The 20377-nt window shown below is 41.2% G+C and overlaps 1 protein-coding gene across 7 annotated transcripts in view; it reads right to left on the bottom strand.

The window, feature by feature from the left end:
• Window positions 1-825: 825 nt before the first annotated feature.
• The window catches only part of gabbr1a (gamma-aminobutyric acid (GABA) B receptor, 1a), a 128132-nt gene continuing 108580 nt past the window's right edge, over window positions 826-20377 (bottom strand). For all 7 annotated transcript variants that reach the window (XM_042221285.1, XM_042221284.1, XM_042221283.1 and 4 more), the window contains 7 exons: window positions 19824-19940; window positions 18472-18582; window positions 14308-14401; window positions 10674-10801; window positions 8391-8519; window positions 7471-7614; window positions 826-3524 (listed from right to left, as the gene is read on the bottom strand). In XM_042221285.1, coding sequence (XP_042077219.1) covers window positions 3240-3524; window positions 7471-7614; window positions 8391-8519; window positions 10674-10801; window positions 14308-14401; window positions 18472-18582; window positions 19824-19940 — 1008 coding nt within the window. In that variant the 3' untranslated portion in view covers window positions 826-3239. The remainder of the gene's footprint in view (window positions 3525-7470; window positions 7615-8390; window positions 8520-10673; window positions 10802-14307; window positions 14402-18471; window positions 18583-19823; window positions 19941-20377) is intronic.

Raw genomic sequence — 20377 nt, 5'->3', positions numbered from 1 at the left:
CGGCATATATATACATCTATGTCGGCTGCCCACACACACACACACACACACACACACACACACACACAGTAGTTGGCAAAAGCTGCTATGAAATTCCTCCACAGCCAGCAAATACTTCCTTTGTTGGATCACACAAGTGGAGGGGAATTTCCTGCTTTTTTTCTGCCTCTTGCCGAGTGCTGTGTCAGGTGGAGGCCCACAGAAGCCTCAGCTCAGAGTGGGTTTTCCCCAATGGCAGCCACCCACCCCCACACACAGCCTCTCTCGTTCTCGACACCAACCCTTTCCCTGTGCATTACCACATACCTTGCTTTCAGTCAGCTGAAAAAAGACGGAACGGGAAGCTGTGCGAGATGAGGGATCATGGGACTGTGGCACAGCTGGGTTTGTCAGACTGTCATCATCTATAAACACACATCATACAAATAACGGACGCACTTGGGAGCAATTTGTCTACTTTTGTTTCATATGCAAGGCAAACATCCACTCATTGTCTCGGTAATGAGGTTCCCACTGGGCTTTACAGTTGGTCATCGTGTCAAATTTTGCTTCTAGCTTTTGTTTAATGAGCTTTTCTTCTGGGTTTATTTGGTTTTTTGAGTCCTGCAGAGCTGACCTACAGACAAATATCAAGTTTCACTTGGACGTAGATGAATTGGTCAAAACAGCCCGAGCAAATCAGAAAAACAACAAATAACTGGTGACATCTAGTGGATAGTGCAAACATGAGCAAACATGTGCTGTGCCTTTGGAATATGCACAACAATCCATATGATATGTCCACATATTTTAAAACGTATCAATTAAAACACGAGAAATACCCAGTGAAAAAACAAATATTTTATTTATGGTACCCATATATCTGCATACACATACTCTGAAATATATTAACATTTAATATCTTAGATATAGTGAATACAAATATCCCCAAATCCATGTATATTCTTATATATGTGCAAGATAATAGAACATTTCTGAAGTAATTTCTGCATTCATATACTACACTATCAAGTGATCAAGGTACTGCACAGTTAATAAATATGGCCTATTTCATTCATTTAAGTTGACTTTGACGGTCCTCCCCCAAACCCTGAGCTAAACCGAGTAACAGCGACACAGAGCGGAATCGTTTGTTCGGTTTAAAGTGCACACTGTGATTTACAGATATTTAAAAATATTTGACAAAGTGTTGTGTTACCTGCTAACAGCGTCATTCAGGCGTCATTGCTTTATAAAATCTGGAAATAGCTCATGAATGAAATAGTACATCCGCATTAACTGCCGAATAAATACACTATGTCACATTACTTTAAGTCCTTCATGGATGCTTTCACCACTTAGCTGAAGGCAAAAGATGAAGAAAATAAATTAGCTTCATTCCCAATCGTCTGTGGGAAAAAGGAAAAAAATTCATGTACGTATACATACGACACAAGAAACGAAGTTTACAAGTATGACGGGTAACAGATTTACAGGTATAAAAAAATTGTGCTTTCTCTGCATATCTACAGTAATAGCCATCACAGAAGCCCTCAACGTTTCACTGCTGTCCAAACATAAAGTGGTTTAGATTTACAAAAGGCAGAAAGTACAGACTGTGCTTCTATTAAGTATGTTGGAATTTGGATGGCTCCAGTTTTGTAGACTGTATATGAATGTGTTTGACGGATAACTGTACCCCGTGAAATTAGGCAGCCAGAATAGACAGCTGGGCCTTGGTCATCATGGTAAGTGATGGTGATTACTCATATCAAATGTTTCCAGGACTCCACAGATAAAAATCAAACTGTCTGATATCCCATTCAATGCAGTCTCCTTGTGCACATCTGGAACACTTCCATTCTCTGTCCAAGGACCATTCAACCTCATATATGCGCTTCCATGTATCAGAACACTAATGCTTCACCATTTATTTTGGGGCTGACGATGGATTTCCAAGGAGCTAAATCTGGCTGAGTGACAAATTTACAGTGTTTAACCCTTGAAATGCCAAGAAAAACAACTGACCCTCAGGAGGCGATGTCACGGTCTTTAATCCTTTATGTGCTTAAACGATGACAGAACGAAAGATTTACTGCGTTTAACCTTTTAAACGTTCGGAAAATTTCACTCCTCATGAACATCCTGGTTGCACTCCTGACCTCCTGGACTGCCAGAACTGCACACTGAGTGCATTTCCACTGATAACTGGTGTTTGGCCCCACTGAAGCTAAGGGCCCCAAATGGTGATTTGAAAGTAGGGTCAGCAGCAGTGCTGGATAAGATCCAGAAGTGCACAAGAGGACGACCCCGAAGGACAATATCTGCAAGATACGTTAGATGCAGGCTTGATGTGACTTGACTTGATGTCTCCTACTGTACTGCTAAATAAACACAAACTTCAAAAAATACATTGTAAAATATGATTTCAAACCCCAAAGCTATCAAAACTGTCCTCATTCATCAGTAACTTTGATCATTGTCTTCTTCAACATGGGTCTAATAAGGAACTAGCTTATTAAAATGCAGTTTTGTACTTGAACACACAGTCCTGACAACAGACATCCATGCATGCTTAGCTCCCTGGCCGTTTTAAATTATGGCTGTTTAATAATGCACATTTTTCGCTTCTGAGCTTCTCGGCTGCTTTTAGAGGAAACATTAGAGGGGAAAAAAGTCAAAACTGTACATTGCTTTGTCCCTTTGCAAATTTCAGTTTTCACAACTCTCCTGAAAGCTTAACAGAGAATAGAACAACAACTCTATGACAAAACAATCAAATATTACAGACCAATATAAATCACTACCGCATGTCTGTCTAGTTAATGAACTCGAGAGACAAAATGTGGAGACGATATAGCAAAGACACAAACACATCCTTTGAAGATCCTCGACACTGCGTCTCCACAACGAAACCAGATAACGAATGAGGGAGCGGAATGATTAAGAGACTATTGTTCACTTGATCTTTGAAAAAGACGTCGTGTGCTGCTGTGCTTGTCGCCACGTCGAGCCACCGCGTGCGCCGTGTTTCTGGGTTGAACACAGTGAGATCAAAACTTAGAGGATGGGTGTTACCTGTGTGACTCTCCCCGAGTATAAAGCACTCCCGTGTACTCATTTCAGCTTCCACGCCGTGTTTTAAAACAGTGTCACTACTCCGCTGTGCTCGTTGCCCAAACAAGTGAAACTCACAGTGTCTCGTGCTGTTCTGTGTCCCTCGTGTGCGCCTCCCCCACCCGAACCCTCCCGTGTTTCACCTATTTATACAGCAGCGGGATCTGGCTGTTGTGACAGTGGTTGCGGCTCATCTTGCTGTCTGCTGGGTAGAGGTTGGAGGAGTTGGAGAAGGAAGGTGGGAGGGAATGATTGTCCGTGGTTGGGTTGGGATAGCCGGGTGGAGGGAGCAGGGACTTGGGATCTGGCTGAGAAGAAGGAGGCGGGGCATTGTGGTTCTGATTCTGGCCCGTGGAGGGTCGGCGGCGGTTACGTAGAGCCTGTCGTTCAGCCAGCTGATTGCGGAGCGCCGAAACCCTCTCTTCTTTCTGAAAACACAACCAGAGTCTGCAGTTACAAGCTGAAGCTTTCCTACGATGATCTAGAGCAGATATTTGTCATGTGATCGGCACACAGCCCCGGGGGCCGAAGCATCAGCCCGTGACTGACACTCTGTATAACTGCAGCACAAGCATGTCACAGATTTTTATATCAACTCTCAGAAGAAGAAAAGCACAAACACTTTTCTGGTGGCCAGCCATGAAGTTAAAACTGCCTGGGTTCCTTTGATTTTTCCATGTGGGCTTTGGCTTACTACAGAAAATAAGCTGTGTGAGAATCGTTTTGCTTAGTGGGATGATTGATGTCAGTTTGTTGAAGTGTATATGCGATCAGTAGGTCTTGCACCAGGTCACATAACTTGACATTTATGATGATGCAGAATTTCCCAGATAACTTCTGTATTCTTATTTAGTTGATTATTACTGAACACTTTCTCTGAGATGCACAAAGGTTTCAAAATTCATAAGCAGGGTATTTATTAAAGTATTTATGATGTAGAACAAAATGTGAAAATAAAATAATAAAATAAAACTTTTTGACTTTGAGACAATGACCTGCTGCACCTGACGGTGAAAGCAATGAAGAATGTTAGTCAGCTAATGCTGATCCATTTGTTTCAGGATCATTGAAGTCGCTGTTCTGTGGCAGAAAGCATTAAAGTAAACACATCATTTTTACACTGTCAGTTTAAATTAGCCAACATTGAATTAGCCAGGGTTGGCGTGATGATGTGATTTCGCTGCAGGGACAGGAGTGTTTTTCCATAACGTGCAGGAGAATCTGATTTAAAATCTATCTGGTGTTCAGAAAAGTAACTATGAGTTGATGTCCAATGAAAACTGCACTGTCAGAGGGTTTTTGTAGTGTCAGTGGCTGCAATTTTATACTGTTAACTAATAATTATGTGAAAATGTAAGTTGGGCAATGATGCAGAGAAATTCAAAAGTAATGTAACAAGAAGAGTAACAAATTACTTTCTTCAGGAAGTAAATCAGTAATTTATTCACATTACTTTTTGATAAACCCCTCACATCCTGAGTGTCAGGATTATAAACAACCCCCTTCTTTCTGCCGACGTCTCACTTTGTGCTCCTGAAACTTTTTCCAATTACAAAGTTCATAAAAAAATCCCATTTCCGGGTCCCTCATTCTGCTGGCGGTGGATTCCACCACGCAGCAGCTTTTAGTCATTTTCCATTTTTTGCTTGCAGATGGATCTGACAAGGAGTCACCTTCGCACAACAAAGTCAGAGAGAGACATTCATTTTTTTCCCTCCTGTGTGGACGGGACGTAACTGCACTCTGTCTCTATAGGTTAATAAGTACATTTTAAAAATAATAATTAAACTGATTAAAAATAAATCACAGTGAAAAAGCAACTCTGATATCTGATTAACTGCTTCAGAAATGTTCCTAGTGAAATACATTTGTGGGTTTCAGCTCCTCAGCTTGTGTGATTTATGTGAGTGAAATATCTTTGGGACCGTTTGGGTGACAAAACAAGACATCAGAAGATGTTATTACAGGTTCAGGGCTATTATGACTCTGAAGTAAACAAAACCAGGATGTGTGGATGAATATGCATGTTGATTAGCTCACCCAGCAAGTGTCCCTGGACGGCGATCTCCGAAGAACATAGCAAATTAGCCTTCTGATCATTCCAGGATTTAAAATTAGACTTTTTATGCTGTTTATATCACTGCTCATATTTTTTTATTATTAGTGCTGTTAGTAAAATGTCACACTCAGGCACTTTTTTAAACAATTGTTGCTGCTTTAACGTAGAAATTTCCCCTTACAGGTTAAAAAAGCACATTTAACCTTAAACACAAGTGTTTTATATAATTCATAGAAACCTGCAGGGAACTTGTGCTACTTCCTCTAAAATATTCTCTGAAACTTCCCTAAATATCTACAAGGAGATGGCAGAACGCCACATAACACAACCCAGTGAGCCACCACAGATCTAATAATGTTAAATATAGAAAGCTGGAATACACGGTCACTACAGTAATCAGCAGAGGTCCGGCAGCCTCGCCTCTGTCAGTGCGCCCCAGGCTGTGGCTGTGGCTACAATGTAGCTGCCATCACCAGTGTGTGAATGTGTGTGTGAATGGGTGGATGACTGGTTGTGTAAAGTGCTTTGGGGTCCTTGGGGACTAGTAAAGCGCTATATAAATACAGACCATAATGAAATGAATTGTTACTTATAAAGAAAGATGAGCCAGAAATAACATGAAAACAAAACGGTTACTTCGCTGTTATTAACAGTGATGACAGCAAAACAAACACAATAACTGAAACTCCCGTCTCCATTGGCAGGACTTTCCCAGCATACAGGAATGTTTGATTATCCCAAAAAAGGTTGAGGGAAACAGCAGGAAAATCACCACAGCAACAATAACATTATTATAATGTTTAACTAGTTGTTTCTTCTTTTTCATTCACATCTTTGTTTCTGAAATTGTCAGAACTACCAGGAAAATGCTCCGATTCCTGAAAAGGTATTTCACATAAGCTAACACATCCTCACTGGGACAGTAAATGGTTCACTCTGTGCAGCATGATCACATTTAGAGAACGACCAAAGACCAGCTGTGCAAGAAAAAGTAAAAACATATCTTTAAATTAAGCAACAACAATAATAATTTTGTCACCATAATTAAAGTTTTCGAAACTGAAATAAAAATAACAATAAAGAATTAAATCAAACATGAATTTAACAAGTGAAGAGATGCAGGTTTTTGATTACTTTTAAAACATAAAGTGACAGACAACCTTTCACTAAAAGTTACATAATACTGTTATTACTGTAGTTTTAAGGTTTCATGTTACTTTATTTGTTCTCATTAGGGTTTAAAATCACAGCCATTAAAAAAACGAAAGAAACTTCAGTCTTTGCTGGATGTCCTCACTCGCTCTGTGGCAGCTGTGGTTTCTAATAATTGAGTTTTAGGCTGAAAGATCAGATGAGCCACAGTCTGTGTCTCTGGGAACGCAACACTCACCTCCTCAGTCAATGCAGACGGAGCTTCAGAGTTTTCCCCCTTTAACTTGAACCATTATCAAAACTCTGCTTTTTTTGGCCTCTTACACTGTTTTTGTTTTTCTTTATTTTTCAGTTTCTCTGGCTGAAAATCCTCAGATTGTTTTGCTTTAGCCGACAGGCTTCTCCAAGAAAACAGCTTCACTCTTTGCTGTTCAACCCCGAGGTAAATGTGCTTCCATACAAAGAGAATGGCGGCAGGACAAAGAGCGTTTTAATGATGGACAGAGCTTCCAGGTCTGAAAAGTGAACCCAACAAAAAGTGCCAAGTTTTCCAATTAGAGAGAGCGTCTAGCCTTTAAGGGTCTTAGGCACTAGTTTTATACTCAATAACATGCTAAGTTACCTTAGTCATTAATATAATTAAAAACAAAGATTATCCGAGGTAAGCTCATTGGCTAATGAGCTGTCAGCCAATGAGTGTGCAGACTGCGATGGTGAAAATGCTTCATAGCAGGATTTCATTTACTAACGTTGGAGTGAAACGGCACCATCACAGTGTTTATATCCATCATTTCTATTGTCTATGATTAGTGAGCGAACATGCGTTTATTGATTTATAATGATTCCGACACACTAACGCACAAATACACTTAAAAGGAATTTTCCACATGCATCTAATTACCGTGCAGGTTAAGAGCATTTCTATGCACATATTAGGCAATGAGGTCATCACGTTTGCAGCATATCTATGTTCACACATGCAGCACTCTCAGTGCTCAGCATGCCACACAAACATACATAATAAATGAATTACATAAGATATCTGTACAATGATTTTTTTACGAGTGTGTAGTATATCTATCGCCTTCACGGGTGAACTCCAGGTTAAACTGGAATCTGTATTTAATAATAATGATATGTGCATCTGTTTAATGCGTCCTCACCTCCTGGATGATCTTTTGCAGCTCCCTGTTCTCCCTCTCCAGCTGCCTGGACTTTTCCTCGTCGTTGTTGTTGGTGGACGAGCCAGTCTTCAGGGTGTCCTGCTGCTCCGACTGCCACTCGCCGCGGGTGATGAGACGCCGCATCTGGACCGTCGCAGAGACAGGAATTCAATAAAGAAGAAAATCAGGACTGAGACCGGCTACCCTGCGCCCAATGAATAATGCATCTATTCAGAGCCCGTAATAAAACATCTTTAATATTTGCAGCCCTCTCAGCCAAATCACTCACATTTCTCTAAAGGCTTAAAAATATTATTCATCACTGAAGACTTTTATTTTACTTTAGTGACAAGTTCAGCACTCGCTGCTGCGCCGTCTCTGCACAGCAGTGAGCTCCCACAAATATCCTGATAATCAAAGGGTGGAGACGATATTGTGATTTCCTGTTAATGAAATTTGAATTTCTGTAAGCAGCACTCTTCCTTCTGTCTGCAGCATGTGCACCGCGCGGCTCTTCTTCTGTTCATAACAACCCAAAAAACCCACGGCACTGCCGGACGTGTAAAACGTCTCACTTTGTTTGTTGCGGAAGATTTTTTTTCCTACTCCAAATGTTTACGACAGCTACAAATGTAAAAGCTCCCAGCAAGAAATTTCGCAGATTATTACCTTAATGTCGAAATGGTAAGACAGATATGATTTGAGCCGGTCCAATGTTGCGCTACACTCAAACGTCAAAGCGTGTTTATGCAGTTGGGAAACAAAAAAGCTGTCAGAGTGAATAATGTGATCGCGACTGTCGTGCGCTACAAGCTGCAGCTCATTCCTAAAGATGCTGAATTTGAAACGTTTGACCTTCAGTTTCACTTCACTATGAATGCCAGCGGATCTTAAAAGGTGTCAATCATGAGCAGGAGCACCTTGGGTACAAAGAGCACCACCAGTGTGATGTAGGCAGAGAAGACGATAGCTAGAGAAGCAAAGGCAAAGGAGGCGTCCTGCTGTGAAGACAGGATCATAGTCACCGGAGCTGTGATCAGGCACAACACCTGCAGGAAGACAGAGGGAGAGAAAGAAGTAAGAACAAAGGGGAGAGTGAGATTAAATGTAAAAAGAAAGAAGGGAGGTAGGGTTGGAGGACAGGAGGTGGAGAATAAAGCAGAGTTGGAGAGCGACAGGATGAGAGGGGAGGAAAATCACATCCGTAAAAGCATCAGGCATCTGTTTATCATTCCGGGGAGGGCCCCCATGTGAAAACAGCATTAAAAAGTCATGACTGAAGTGGCAACAGCGTGCTGACAATCTCCACATTGTCATCTCATCAGGGCCTGGAGCTCACAACTTAGCAAAGAGGAAGGAGGTCCCCTCGCAGACGCCATTAACTATTGACATCGTCATAAAACTGAAATGTGAATATTATAAGATAAAATAGCAACATTAGACGTGACTCACATTGTGGAGCCATGGGACGAAATGGTCACGCAAAGCTGCATTTAATGACATCATAAACAACCATAAATGATGGATGGATGATAAATCTTCTCCTCGATAAATGAGGCGAGATCTGTCCATTTATTAATTATATATCCACAGAGTATAAGATGATAAATGTGCAGCTGCTCATTAGGGAGCTTTCTTATTCATATATTAATGGGGATTCGGGCCAGTGCAGGAAAATGTCAGTTAAAAACAGCAACCTAAAAAAAACGTTTGCCTTCTCTTGATCAAAACAGGAAAAAAAAACCTCTGCTGGCAGTTAAAGCAACAGAAACAACTTTTATTTTTCTCCTGCAGACATTTTACATCAATTCCAAAGTTAGTCTGTGTCAAGAGTGTCAGGAAATGGCAGCAAGAATTTGTCTAAAGTGGCTACGGTGAACATAATGGCTGCTATTCCAGTGTGAAGTGCATCCTAGGTGCCTGCGTTTAAGATGATTCACTTGCTATTAACAGCCGCTGAAAAATGTTTATGACTGACGGCTGCTTTTACTGCCATTCTTTAGTGCCCAAATGGGTGCATTTTTAAACCTATTGCTGCCATGGGACGGGATAACTCCATACTGTGCATGTGGTCTCAGAGATACACTTTGCATTACCCGCACTGTGCAACACGCAGTACATGCCCAGCACTAAAGCTGAACTGCAGCACTCTGATAAGGTTGGCTTGCATCTGAGTGCTGCGCAGTAACAGTCTGCTTTGTATTCTTTTGATTTCATTTAACATTTACTTCACCGTGAAATGTCTTTGAGTTTGCACTTTGCAAATAAGACTTGAAATAAGAGTATCATAGCAGCGCAGGTACGAGGAGGCAGCACCTGGAGCTGGCAGCAGAATGATTTGGATAGAAATGCAATAGGGGCTCTGAATTTAAGAGAAAAACATACATATATACACATATATATAAATCCCAGATCAACATGAATATTAACTTCCTTGTTGGATCTAAATTGACTCTAAAATTTGAATTAAAGATTTACTCCCAACTGTAGGTGCACACAAAGCATTGTAGTCATGTATGGGCAACTAATACAAGCCTAATATGGACCAATCGTGCTCATTTTCAGTGCCGTATTCTTATTCCAGGACCATTCATAATAATCCTTATTTATCTTATGTCATCCCTCGGTTCTTCCTCTGTCTGGAACAAGCCCGTCTACCTCCCCTGCCTCCTTGTAAGTCAGCGGCCCCTTCTCACTTGTTTTTTTGCAGAAGCTAGCATAATATAATTGTGATCTTGTGTATGCTGTCACTGCTTTGAATAATATTAGCTTTCACGCCACAGTACAAGCACATCCTGCATGCTAAAGAGTGATGCCTGCAGTTTACTTAAGGGATGTACGTATCGCTGATCACAAGTTATGCCGAGTTCCTTTAAATTACCTGTGACATTAACTTTTATAAACGACCAGAACCTGTAACGTATTGCCTCTCGAGAGCTGGCCAAGCTACCTGGCTGAACAAGCAGGAAAGTAACTTCTGGAAGGCAAAAAAAATCTCAGCTCCAAAGTAATCATGGACCACTGGCATTGATTAACTCCCCGCTGATATACTGCGGGCATTTTGTGCTACGGAGTAATAAAAACCATACTTATTGCCACTTTGTTATTCCACATCCTACAAAAGCAAGACAGCTGTAAAAATTTAAACCGCCGCACCCAGAAATGGGCTTAGGCATGATGGAGCTGTTTCTTTACGGACTCACAGCAACGTTGTAAATAGCCATCCCCACGGCCCGATGGTCATTGATTTTTTCTGTGGAGACAGACTTGGTCTCATATGCCAGAAAAATGCCCAGCAGCAGCAGCAGACCCTTGTAGCCGTAAACCACACCTAAAGGAAAAGAGAGGAAGAGAGAGAACGGTGAGGCGATGGAGGTGAGTACAGATGAGTTATGCAACGCAGGCAGCTGTTTAAAGTGCAAATATTTATATAATATATAAAATATTAATATTAAATATGATGCTGATTTCCATTTTTATGTTAAGACTCAGCAGTTTTTCCTGAATCACACACACCCAAAAATTATTTATATTCATACTGCCTGCTATGCAGCTCTTCAGCTGAAGAGCTGTAACAAGCAGTTTTAGCTCCTCCCTAAAAGCCCAATTGCTACTCATTGGCTAGCTTCCGGAAGCCAGCAGAGGAGCAGCAGTTAGAGATAAAAAAAAAGTATTATCATTACAGAGAACATAATGCAGGCTTTAGGTGTTAATCAGGGTGTGATGGTGTTGCTATACAGCTTAAAATACTAGCCATCACCAAATGACTCTTTAGTGTCTCCCTGCACTCTGGGATATGTGCATGTGCATTAAATAAATGCAACACTATGAGGGACAGTTAGGGCCAACAGTAGGACTGCTGGGATGTCATGGGGGCTATAAGTTTGGTCGTTAGCTTCTGAGAGTCAATCTTCATTTCGGTTCGAGTGTAAGATTCTCCTGGTGAACATAATCTCACGCGTGTTCGTTCGGTCACGCACTCAATAAATAAACGACTACATGACTGCAGAAACCTAAACAGATGAACACATTCATATTATGAACAAAATCACAGACTATCTGCAAACATGTGAAACATGACAGCTCGGGACCATATTGGTTGGGTCTGATTATTGGGGTGTCATAACCCCCCTAACCCCCCTGGGAATTGCGGCCCTGCTCGGGACACGTCCCTTCTCCATAAATGAAATACTTTGGAACAATAGCAGGCTACCTGAAAGTGTCACGCACACGCTGTCAGGACAGTCTGATGCTGAATTATAGTTATAGCCCTGTAAAGTGTCACATATACACTGTGTTCCCTCTAAATTCTGAGATATTGGAAGCAAAACTCCTCATTTCCAAAAGACCAATTTCACATCAAAATGCCCTGAAATTGTGTAAGCGACACAGCGAGATAGTCTGTTATCAAGTGAAACTGGTGGAAAAATGGAAGTTTCCCTGTGTCATTTGCTGCTTTTCAGACTCAGATGGTGTTTGGAAATGGATTCTTTATTATTAGGCGATTCTTAAGTTTGCAGTTTGCAGCTGCTGTTCTTCTTGTTTATTTTCATTTTGTGTTGTTTACCTATTTATGTCTTTTATTTATTCATTTATTGAAAGTCTGAAATGAATCACTTTTTACAGGCCGTTACCATAAACCAACACGTTTTGTCCCTTTGCCAGTGCTGTAGGCACAAACGTAAAGAATAACCTTTACCCGGTAGTAACTACGGAGAAAATAATGAAAGCTATTAAAATATGAACCAAATGAAAACTAATGAATAAAATGTTTAAAACAAAATCATTTGGAGTTTTCATGATTAATGCAATACAAATTTGTCCACCTAACATTAACACACGTGTGTAAAGGTGTTTTTTAGGTTTTTTTAGGCCAAGAAAACTGTCAGTAAAGAGTTTTGGCTTTTGAAGCCACAAAGACTATTTTGTATATATTTCTCAAAGTGGATGCTAAGGAGATGCTGAAATGTGACAGGTAGAGAAAAAAAGAGCACATGCTGTGGAACGTCTCCAGGATGCTGAGGTGGGAGGAGAAACTGGGGGGTTGTTGATGGGCTTCATTCAGATCAGCAGCAACATAAGAGACAGAAGGCCTTGAGGCTGTTGTAATTTTTGTCCTTGGATTGCTATTATGTCATTAAATTTTAATATTGTTTCAGGCGAGAGAGTAGCCACTTAAATCCTGAATATTTGGCCAGTTTATCCAAATAATGTCTGAAATTTGGTCCGTCTATTTTGGAGACAAAGATCCACCCGCCGGGTAAGATCGATCAGTGTCCATCACAGTCCCTGAGCTTGGCACACCCTTTAGGTCTTTACTGCTGACGTGATAAGTTGTAGTTGTGGATTTGGTTTCCCTGGATGTTTTTGCTTTTGCTTGTATGCCATTAGATACCACTGCAGGATACTGTCATAGTGACATGACTGCTTCCATTAATTTTAAAGTCAGCTCTCCATGAATTGTATATGTTACAGCAAATTTACTAGTAACAGGAAGCATCACATATCCTGTAAAAACAGCTGCGTAATGCCTCTGGAGGCAAATCTGCGACCCTGATATCTCAGATTTAGCTTTTGCAAGCAAGGTTGTGTTGCATTGTGGGGGCTACAAGAGCCGTTTTTGACCTTTTCTGCCAGAGTAAGATCTTTCTTTTTTAGCTATGCAAGCTAGCTTGAGGTACAAGGGTAGCCTCTTCTTGGTCAATCACATTTTGAATGACTGAATAATTCTACTCCGATTTGGATGAATTTAATGGAATTTGGTATAATCATGAAGGCTGGGCGAATAAACTGTGTGTCTTTTGTTTTCCTGCCTCCTGGTCTCTAGACCTGTGTGACTGAGACATAAAAACATGAAACAAAAAAGTCCCAGACAAGCCTTAAACTTCATACTGCTGTATGAAAGTCATGGATTTTCTTATGAGGACTTTAAACGATTAGTTGGGCTTTCTCACCTGGTAAAATTGTATCATGACACAGTACGGTTTATGGTGGAAAGTGACACTAGTGTGTGTTAAAATGTGACAACAGTGTGAGAGTGAGACAGCTTTGGACTCTCTGGGGATGTCAACATATGAAGAGACTTGCAGAAGTCAATCAATCACCAGCTACACATCGATAAAGGCCTTTAGTCCCCCGGTCTTATTTTAGTTTGTGTCTCAAATACATTTTATGTATATTTAATGCAAAATAACTGAGATATTTATGGATGTTTTACAAATTTTGGGCTCATGCTGACTTAACACCAAGTGCTGGTGATAAATTCAATGTGGCCTTTGAGGAGTAAAAACACTGCACAGGTGTAAAGTCAAAAATGTTGATACAATAGATACTGAAGAGAAAAATATGCTGGATACAAAGAAATCCAGTCAGAGTTGGAGAGAAAAGAGAATCGGTGACTGAGTAAAATTCAACACTTATTCAGACTGTCCATTGTTTCTTTACACCGCCTGATATTAAAGCACCATCTTTTCTTCCCAGAGAAGGGAAATGCTATGGGGCAATGGCCCAGTTTGTGACCCACATTATTTGAATTTCAGCACCATTATACTTTCATAAGAGCTGCCACACTAAGAAAGATAGCAGCAAGACAGACAGAGAGAGGGACTGCGTGGGCCGACAAAAAGCAAAGAGGGAGTAAAGCAGGAGAGAAAAGAGGACTCAAATGTAAGGGGCGGCGGGGGCTGAGGGATACGAGGGCTGTGATATGAGACCTGTTAAATTCTGAGTGAGCGGCAGTGACGTGTGTGCGCATATGTCCGCGTGTCACAAAGATACTCAAAACCAGAGGAGGGTGAAGCAGAATAGGGAGACAGATTGTTAAGAGAGGACAGATACCGAGCCACGTGTTCATCTTCTTTGAGCTGCAGTGCTCCAGCAGGGGCTGAATCAGGACATCCAAATCTTCTTTAGGAGCCTCCTTAGTGAACTTCTACTCACATGGCAGACAATGGAAAAGGAAAGAGGAATGGAAGGATGAGAGTGAGAAAGGGAAAGGGAGCGAGAAGACAGAGAGGGGGAGATAATAAGAAACTATGAAACAGTAGCATGGGCAAAATTGCACAGTAAGTATAAGCCTCAGCGACCGATCCCCTCGGGTAAATAGGGCCTTCCCGACAGGCAGATATAGATCACTGAATTAAAAGGATATCAGACATCCAATAAATATGAAATATGAGCATTTTAAAAGTCCATCAAATGTAAGATTTGACTGTAATTACATCCACTGTGGTGCAGGTTTGTAAATCGCTTGCTCCCGACTGAGGACGAAAGTGCTTAATGAGTATGTTTGCGTGCATTTGAGTATCCTGGTGTTCTCATCTTAATCCGATTTGGACTGTATTCAGGACATAAAATTTAAATGGAAGACTGTCCGAAGACACAATAATAACATCTGTGTCTCGATTCCTGAACACTGACATTCATTTTCTACTAAATGAGGCTAAAGAGATAAAGTCAGTTTGCTTTTGCTGTGTGGGTCACCACCCTGTCTCAGCACAAACACCATTCCTAATCTGCAAGACACGGACTGCATATGAAAGATGAATTTAGAGATCATGATCACTGATTTGTGAACTCTGCATTTTAATGCCTCACAGTTGGTGCTTTCCCCTTTGCCATGTTTATCAGAGCAGCCAGGAGGACCATGCTGGATGCCATTAAAATAAAAAAAATATTCAAATGGCGCCAACACTAAAAACATGTCTGTGACTCTATTATTAGCTGAGTTGAAGACACCGGCTAGTAGCATCTCCTATCACTCAAAATGTCCATCATATGTCCGCATGTCTTAGTAATATTTAATAATAAGAATCTACTGGGCTCATTTTGCGTGCTGCTTGGAGCTAGTCTCAAGCGACACTTTGAGGGACTGCTTTCCCATTTTTGGCATCACTGTCTTGGCTTTGCTTTTTGGCTACAGAAGCTGCTGCTTGGTGCAACACCCACAAACAATGGCAATAAGAACAAAAGGCAAAATGTGGAGAGAAGGACGCTGCCACCTTGCACTAATGACTTAATTTGCAACCAGAGTTTGCACAGCTGTAACCGTGGGTGGAGACAAGGTATCAAGGACAATGTTTTATTATGCATGTAGGTGCAGAAGACAAACAGCTTGAAGCTAATAACATTTGTCTAGAAAACAGTTAGCATGAAGCTAGTTCTTTGACAACGAAGGACATTCCAGAAGCCGGTTGGGCTACTGTGCTGACTTTTGGGCATCTCCAATGCAAAATGATGGTAACTATTTCAGTTATATTTTGGCTTTACTTTTGTACTTTGGGATGAGAGCTGGTGAGCTGTCCATTTGTATATGCACTCTATGGCAACACTACAAAAACCCACTGTAACTCGTGTCAAAGGTTCCCTGTGGTGAGGACACAAATGAGGACTAACATGAGAGTTTAGGGCTTTGCGCAGGTTTTAGACAGAACGTTCTGTCTCTGTTTGTCTGGATGCGAGCTATTCCTGCTGCTCCGGCTCGTCTTGGTCACTTCCGTTTTTTCCTACACAGACAAAATCATCTCTTACTCAGTTTCAACATCCCTGCTCTCATCCACTCCAATCTCCTCCCTTCATCTGTGGCTCTGCTCTGTGATGTTTCATCTCATTGGAGTCTAACCAAAATAACTTTAATTTGCATGCTCACGTTTCCGCAATAAATTTTGGTCTTATCTTCCAAATGATCTCTTCCTCTTGAAATGCAGATCATTTCGCGGAGTAGAAAGTGTGAAGTGGTAAAAAGAAGCAGAGGAGAGCACTTGCAATTTTCCCATCATTGCAGTGGTTTCAAATCAGAATTTTCATGTTAGCAGTGATTTACCTGCGTGCGTTTTCGTTTTATGAAAGGGGTGACTCACAGTGACAAACACACACTGCAGTTTCTCTGTTTTACAGCGTATTTTGCCCCAGTGTTTTTACTCGCCGCAGCTCTCAAAGCATTGTTTTCAGCTGCAGCAGGCAGCCGTTTTTAGCAAGAAAGCTGCAAAAGCCCACTGTGCACAGTTAGTAACTAGCTAGTGAATATAGTAGCTCATTTAGCAGGCAAAGAGCCAGATATTTCTCTCAGAGGTCAGTAGAGAATAAAAAGAGACCTAAAAGAAATTCAATTGGTTACCAGAAAGCTTGTTATGCCACTATTCAGTTTGGAAATAAAGTAAAACTTGAATATAGATTTTTTTTTAAATTGCCAGTTATTGGACTTTAATTTTAATAGATTTCAAATCAAAGCAAACAGCCAAACTGTCCTTCAACTAATATCTCTTCAAGCTGGTGTGGATAAGCAAGTATCACATCATCCATTATCAATGTCTTCTGAGCTCAAAGTGAGTTCAGCAATGTTTCATTTTTCCCCACTGTGACACATCAAAATGGCTCATTATGATATCAAAAAACACAAAACATAGAAGCATTAACTGAATTTGGACACTAATGGGATAAAAAGCAGCAAAGGAATATGTAGCCATCTCTTTATGCTGCAGGTTTTCCAGTGTTCCCTCTCTATGTTGAACTTTAACTTTGGTCAGCTACATATTTTAAGGAATATCCCTCAGTTTTCAGCTGCTAACTTCAACACAGACTGACTGACTGCTGTGTAGTGCTCAGCAGGTAACACAGAGCACCTTAATGGGAGGTTTTTCTTCTCTGGAAATTATTGTCTGTGTTATTATTGAAAATAATTAAAAAGAAGTTTAAAAGGTAGATTGAAACGGTTAAAAAAGTAAAGATGGGTATTCGGTTACCCCGCAGTCTTACAAATGACCAGCAGGGGGAGCCTCCCGTGGTTTCGATAAGAAGTCAGCGTGTGCAGAAATTTGTGGAAATACGACCTTTCTGCCATGTTGGTTACATTTACGTTTGTTGATTCATTAATAAAAACTTTCCTGCTGAGCTTATGGTCAAGTTTTGTTTCATAAAAAATTGTAAATTCATTAAGAGTCAAATAAATACAAACTTTGGTTGCTTTAGAGAAAGCTGCTTTGTGAGAGTGCAGTGTTTCTATGTCAGAGTCATAACGCTCGTGTCAAAGATTCAAAATAACTACTGTATGATGTTACAGGCACCACATCTATTTCTCTGTATACTCTGTAGTGAAAAAATACTCCATATCCCTTCACTACAGGGAAAAAATGATTTTTTTTCCTAAACTGTAAGAGCTGAAAATGAGCAAGCCTGAAGATTCAAACAGACAGAACCATTTTTTAAAATATACTAATGGTGTGTTTAAAGTACTATTACGATTTAATGGAAGCCGTTGGTATGAAGAAACAAAGCATGATGGGTGACCCAATCACAAGCGCACAGTTATGATTCTTACAACACTTGAACAGCGGCTTAGCATCAATCGCACCGGCCCGCGTGGCCATTTTCTAAAGTTATTGTTCATAATGTGAACGTAGTACAAGACCACAGCAACGGCAGCAATACTTTACTTTGTAGTAAGTGTATGCAAAACAGAAAAACGGTATGCTGCTCATCATTTAGAGTATGAAGAATAAAATGGGTCCAAGTTTTTAGTCCTTCTTGAATAAAGGTGGTTAAAACATACGATCCTACAGAGAGGCAGGGATAAACTTGCTCACAATAGAGATGCCGCAGGGTAACCTGTGCTTTTAACAGACATCAAGCACAGATCAACATATAACGGCTACATTTGGCTGCTCCCTTATTCAGCAGGTAGCTGAGCCGGTTTGATTTGACAGGTTTTTACACCGGATGCCCTCCCTGGTGTAACTCCCAAAGGATTTGCGTCTCCTCCCAGGATAAATATATAAAAGTCCTAAATATCAGTGTTCCAGTGCTACTGCTCATCTGCGCTTAAACATGATATTTATCCCTGGTTCAAACTGTGCTCTTTGAGTCAAGATGAATCCAAATGAAAGAACAATTCTTCAGTCGCGACCGAGCGTCTCATTACTGCGTTTCTGACTGATGGCTGTGGCTGCACAGTCTGTGCAAACGGCGGTGACACACAAATGATCTCATCTGTCTCTAGTACTCTACCTCCTTAGTAATGTGCAGAGGATCCACAATCTGCCAGATCATGAGTGACAGGAAGTCGATAGCCAGCAGCACCCCGACCGTTGCGTAGAGTTTCCACGGCTCCAAGTGTTGCTGTGTGAGTCGGAGACAGAGACACACAAACAGAAACACAAGAGCCATCACTATCCAAGGGCATCACGAGCTGGTCCGCAAACAAAGACAAACTACCAGGACAAATAATGCGACAGGCGTCCTTGTGATTTCTGGATGACTGGGCACGAATTGTCTCTCCAAATGTGTGTCTTGACAGAGTGTGCGTTTTCAGAAGCAGCAGGAGTTTGTGTGCGGCTACAGAGCCCGTATTTGCACCTGAAATCATCGTTTATACAAACTGAGATGACACTGCTTTCGTGTGGAAGCGAGCGCTATCAATTCTATTATTCTTTACTTGAGCTATAATGGAAGCAATAAAGCCGTAACCGAAAAACAAGCAACAAAAATGAGCTTTCCCACTTTGCTCCCCGCTCTCTCCAGCTTTTTTTTTTTAACTTCAGCCATGCTGGCTCACGCACAGCACCTCCAACATTGTAACAGCCATTCAAGCGTGGAACAACCAAAACTGAAGAATAAAATAAAGAAGAAAGCACATTACACAGTCCTGGGCCGCCTCTTCACTTGAGTTGCATGAAAAATGACTTGAAAAGCGCCCATTGTCCCCTCCATTTGTGAAAGTTTCTTTAAATACTCTCACTGAGCTCTCTGGCAAATTGCCCTTCTGTGGACAGGAAGAGAACTGAAAGTCAACCTGATTCGTTCTGCTTTGGCTCAAATAATAAAGCCCCGAAGGCTGGATTTCTGCATTGAACTTTAATACTCATCCATATTCATAAATATTCCATAAATGGCTTAATCTCTTATTCTTCTGATTAGGTCTTAGAAATTCCCACAACACATCACAGACTGGCAATATCTTACTGGCTGCAGGATACACTATCTTTAAAGAGGGTAAAAACTAACACAAACACAGAACTAGATACAAACTCTGCTCCAGCATGCAAACAAATATGATGACGAGGGAATCGGGAGCTCAGACTCTTTCGTCTCCATGTGTGCTTTACGTGTACAGTATCTGTATCAGTGTGTGTCCAACCCTTATCCGTGCTCTCTGCTAGTGGATGATGCAACGTTCGCCCCTCAGAAGCTTATGTTACTACGAAGGCTGCACAGTTTTTTTTAAAGAACTTTTTTATCAGCCGGTGCCACACACGCCGCGTGGCCTGTGCCCGCCATCCCATCCTTTCTCTGCTCTCCGGAGATGCCCGAGAGGCTAATCCCAACCGCCCTCGATTCCTCTCCGCCTCCATCCTGCTCACCTTCTTCTTCTCCTTCTTCTCATCCTTCTTGGTGAAGAGGGTGTGGACCCACCAGATCTTGGTGAACATGCTGCCGTACGCCAGGCTAAAGCCGAGGCCGAGGAGCCACAGGCGGAACTGCAGGAGAGCAGAGAGGAGCAAAAGTGGAGTAGAGAAGGAGGAATGAGAGGATTAGGCTCGAGGAGAGGATTTTCATTTTAAAATACCTTTATTCAAGGATACGGCAAAGTTTGGACATGTTTACTCATTCACAGGTTTTTCATTACTTTTAGATTTTATACACTTTAAGAAAAAAGCTATTGAGCAGCACATTTGAATTATATGACAAGTTAAAAAGAAAAAACTTCAAAGAGATTCTTTGAAGCAGCCAATTTTTAGTGTAATCTTTGCACTCTTCACTCTCTTAACTAGCTTAATGAACGTTTCCAAACAGAAGTTTTCATACATAGACCACTTATTGACTGCTCTTCCTTCACTCTGCGCTTCAGTTCATCCCATCTCAGCTGGGTTTAGGTCGGTAATGGTGGAGGTCACAGGATCTGATGCCGCTTGAG

Source organism: Haplochromis burtoni, unplaced genomic scaffold, assembly GCF_018398535.1.
Source record: "Haplochromis burtoni strain Fernald_Lab_line unplaced genomic scaffold, NCSU_Asbu1 Contig_64, whole genome shotgun sequence".
In the NCBI taxonomy this organism is placed as follows: Eukaryota; Metazoa; Chordata; class Actinopteri; order Cichliformes; family Cichlidae; genus Haplochromis; species Haplochromis burtoni.
The sequence above is the reverse complement of the archived record's forward strand: the minus strand, read 5'-3'. Positions and strand labels throughout refer to the sequence as shown.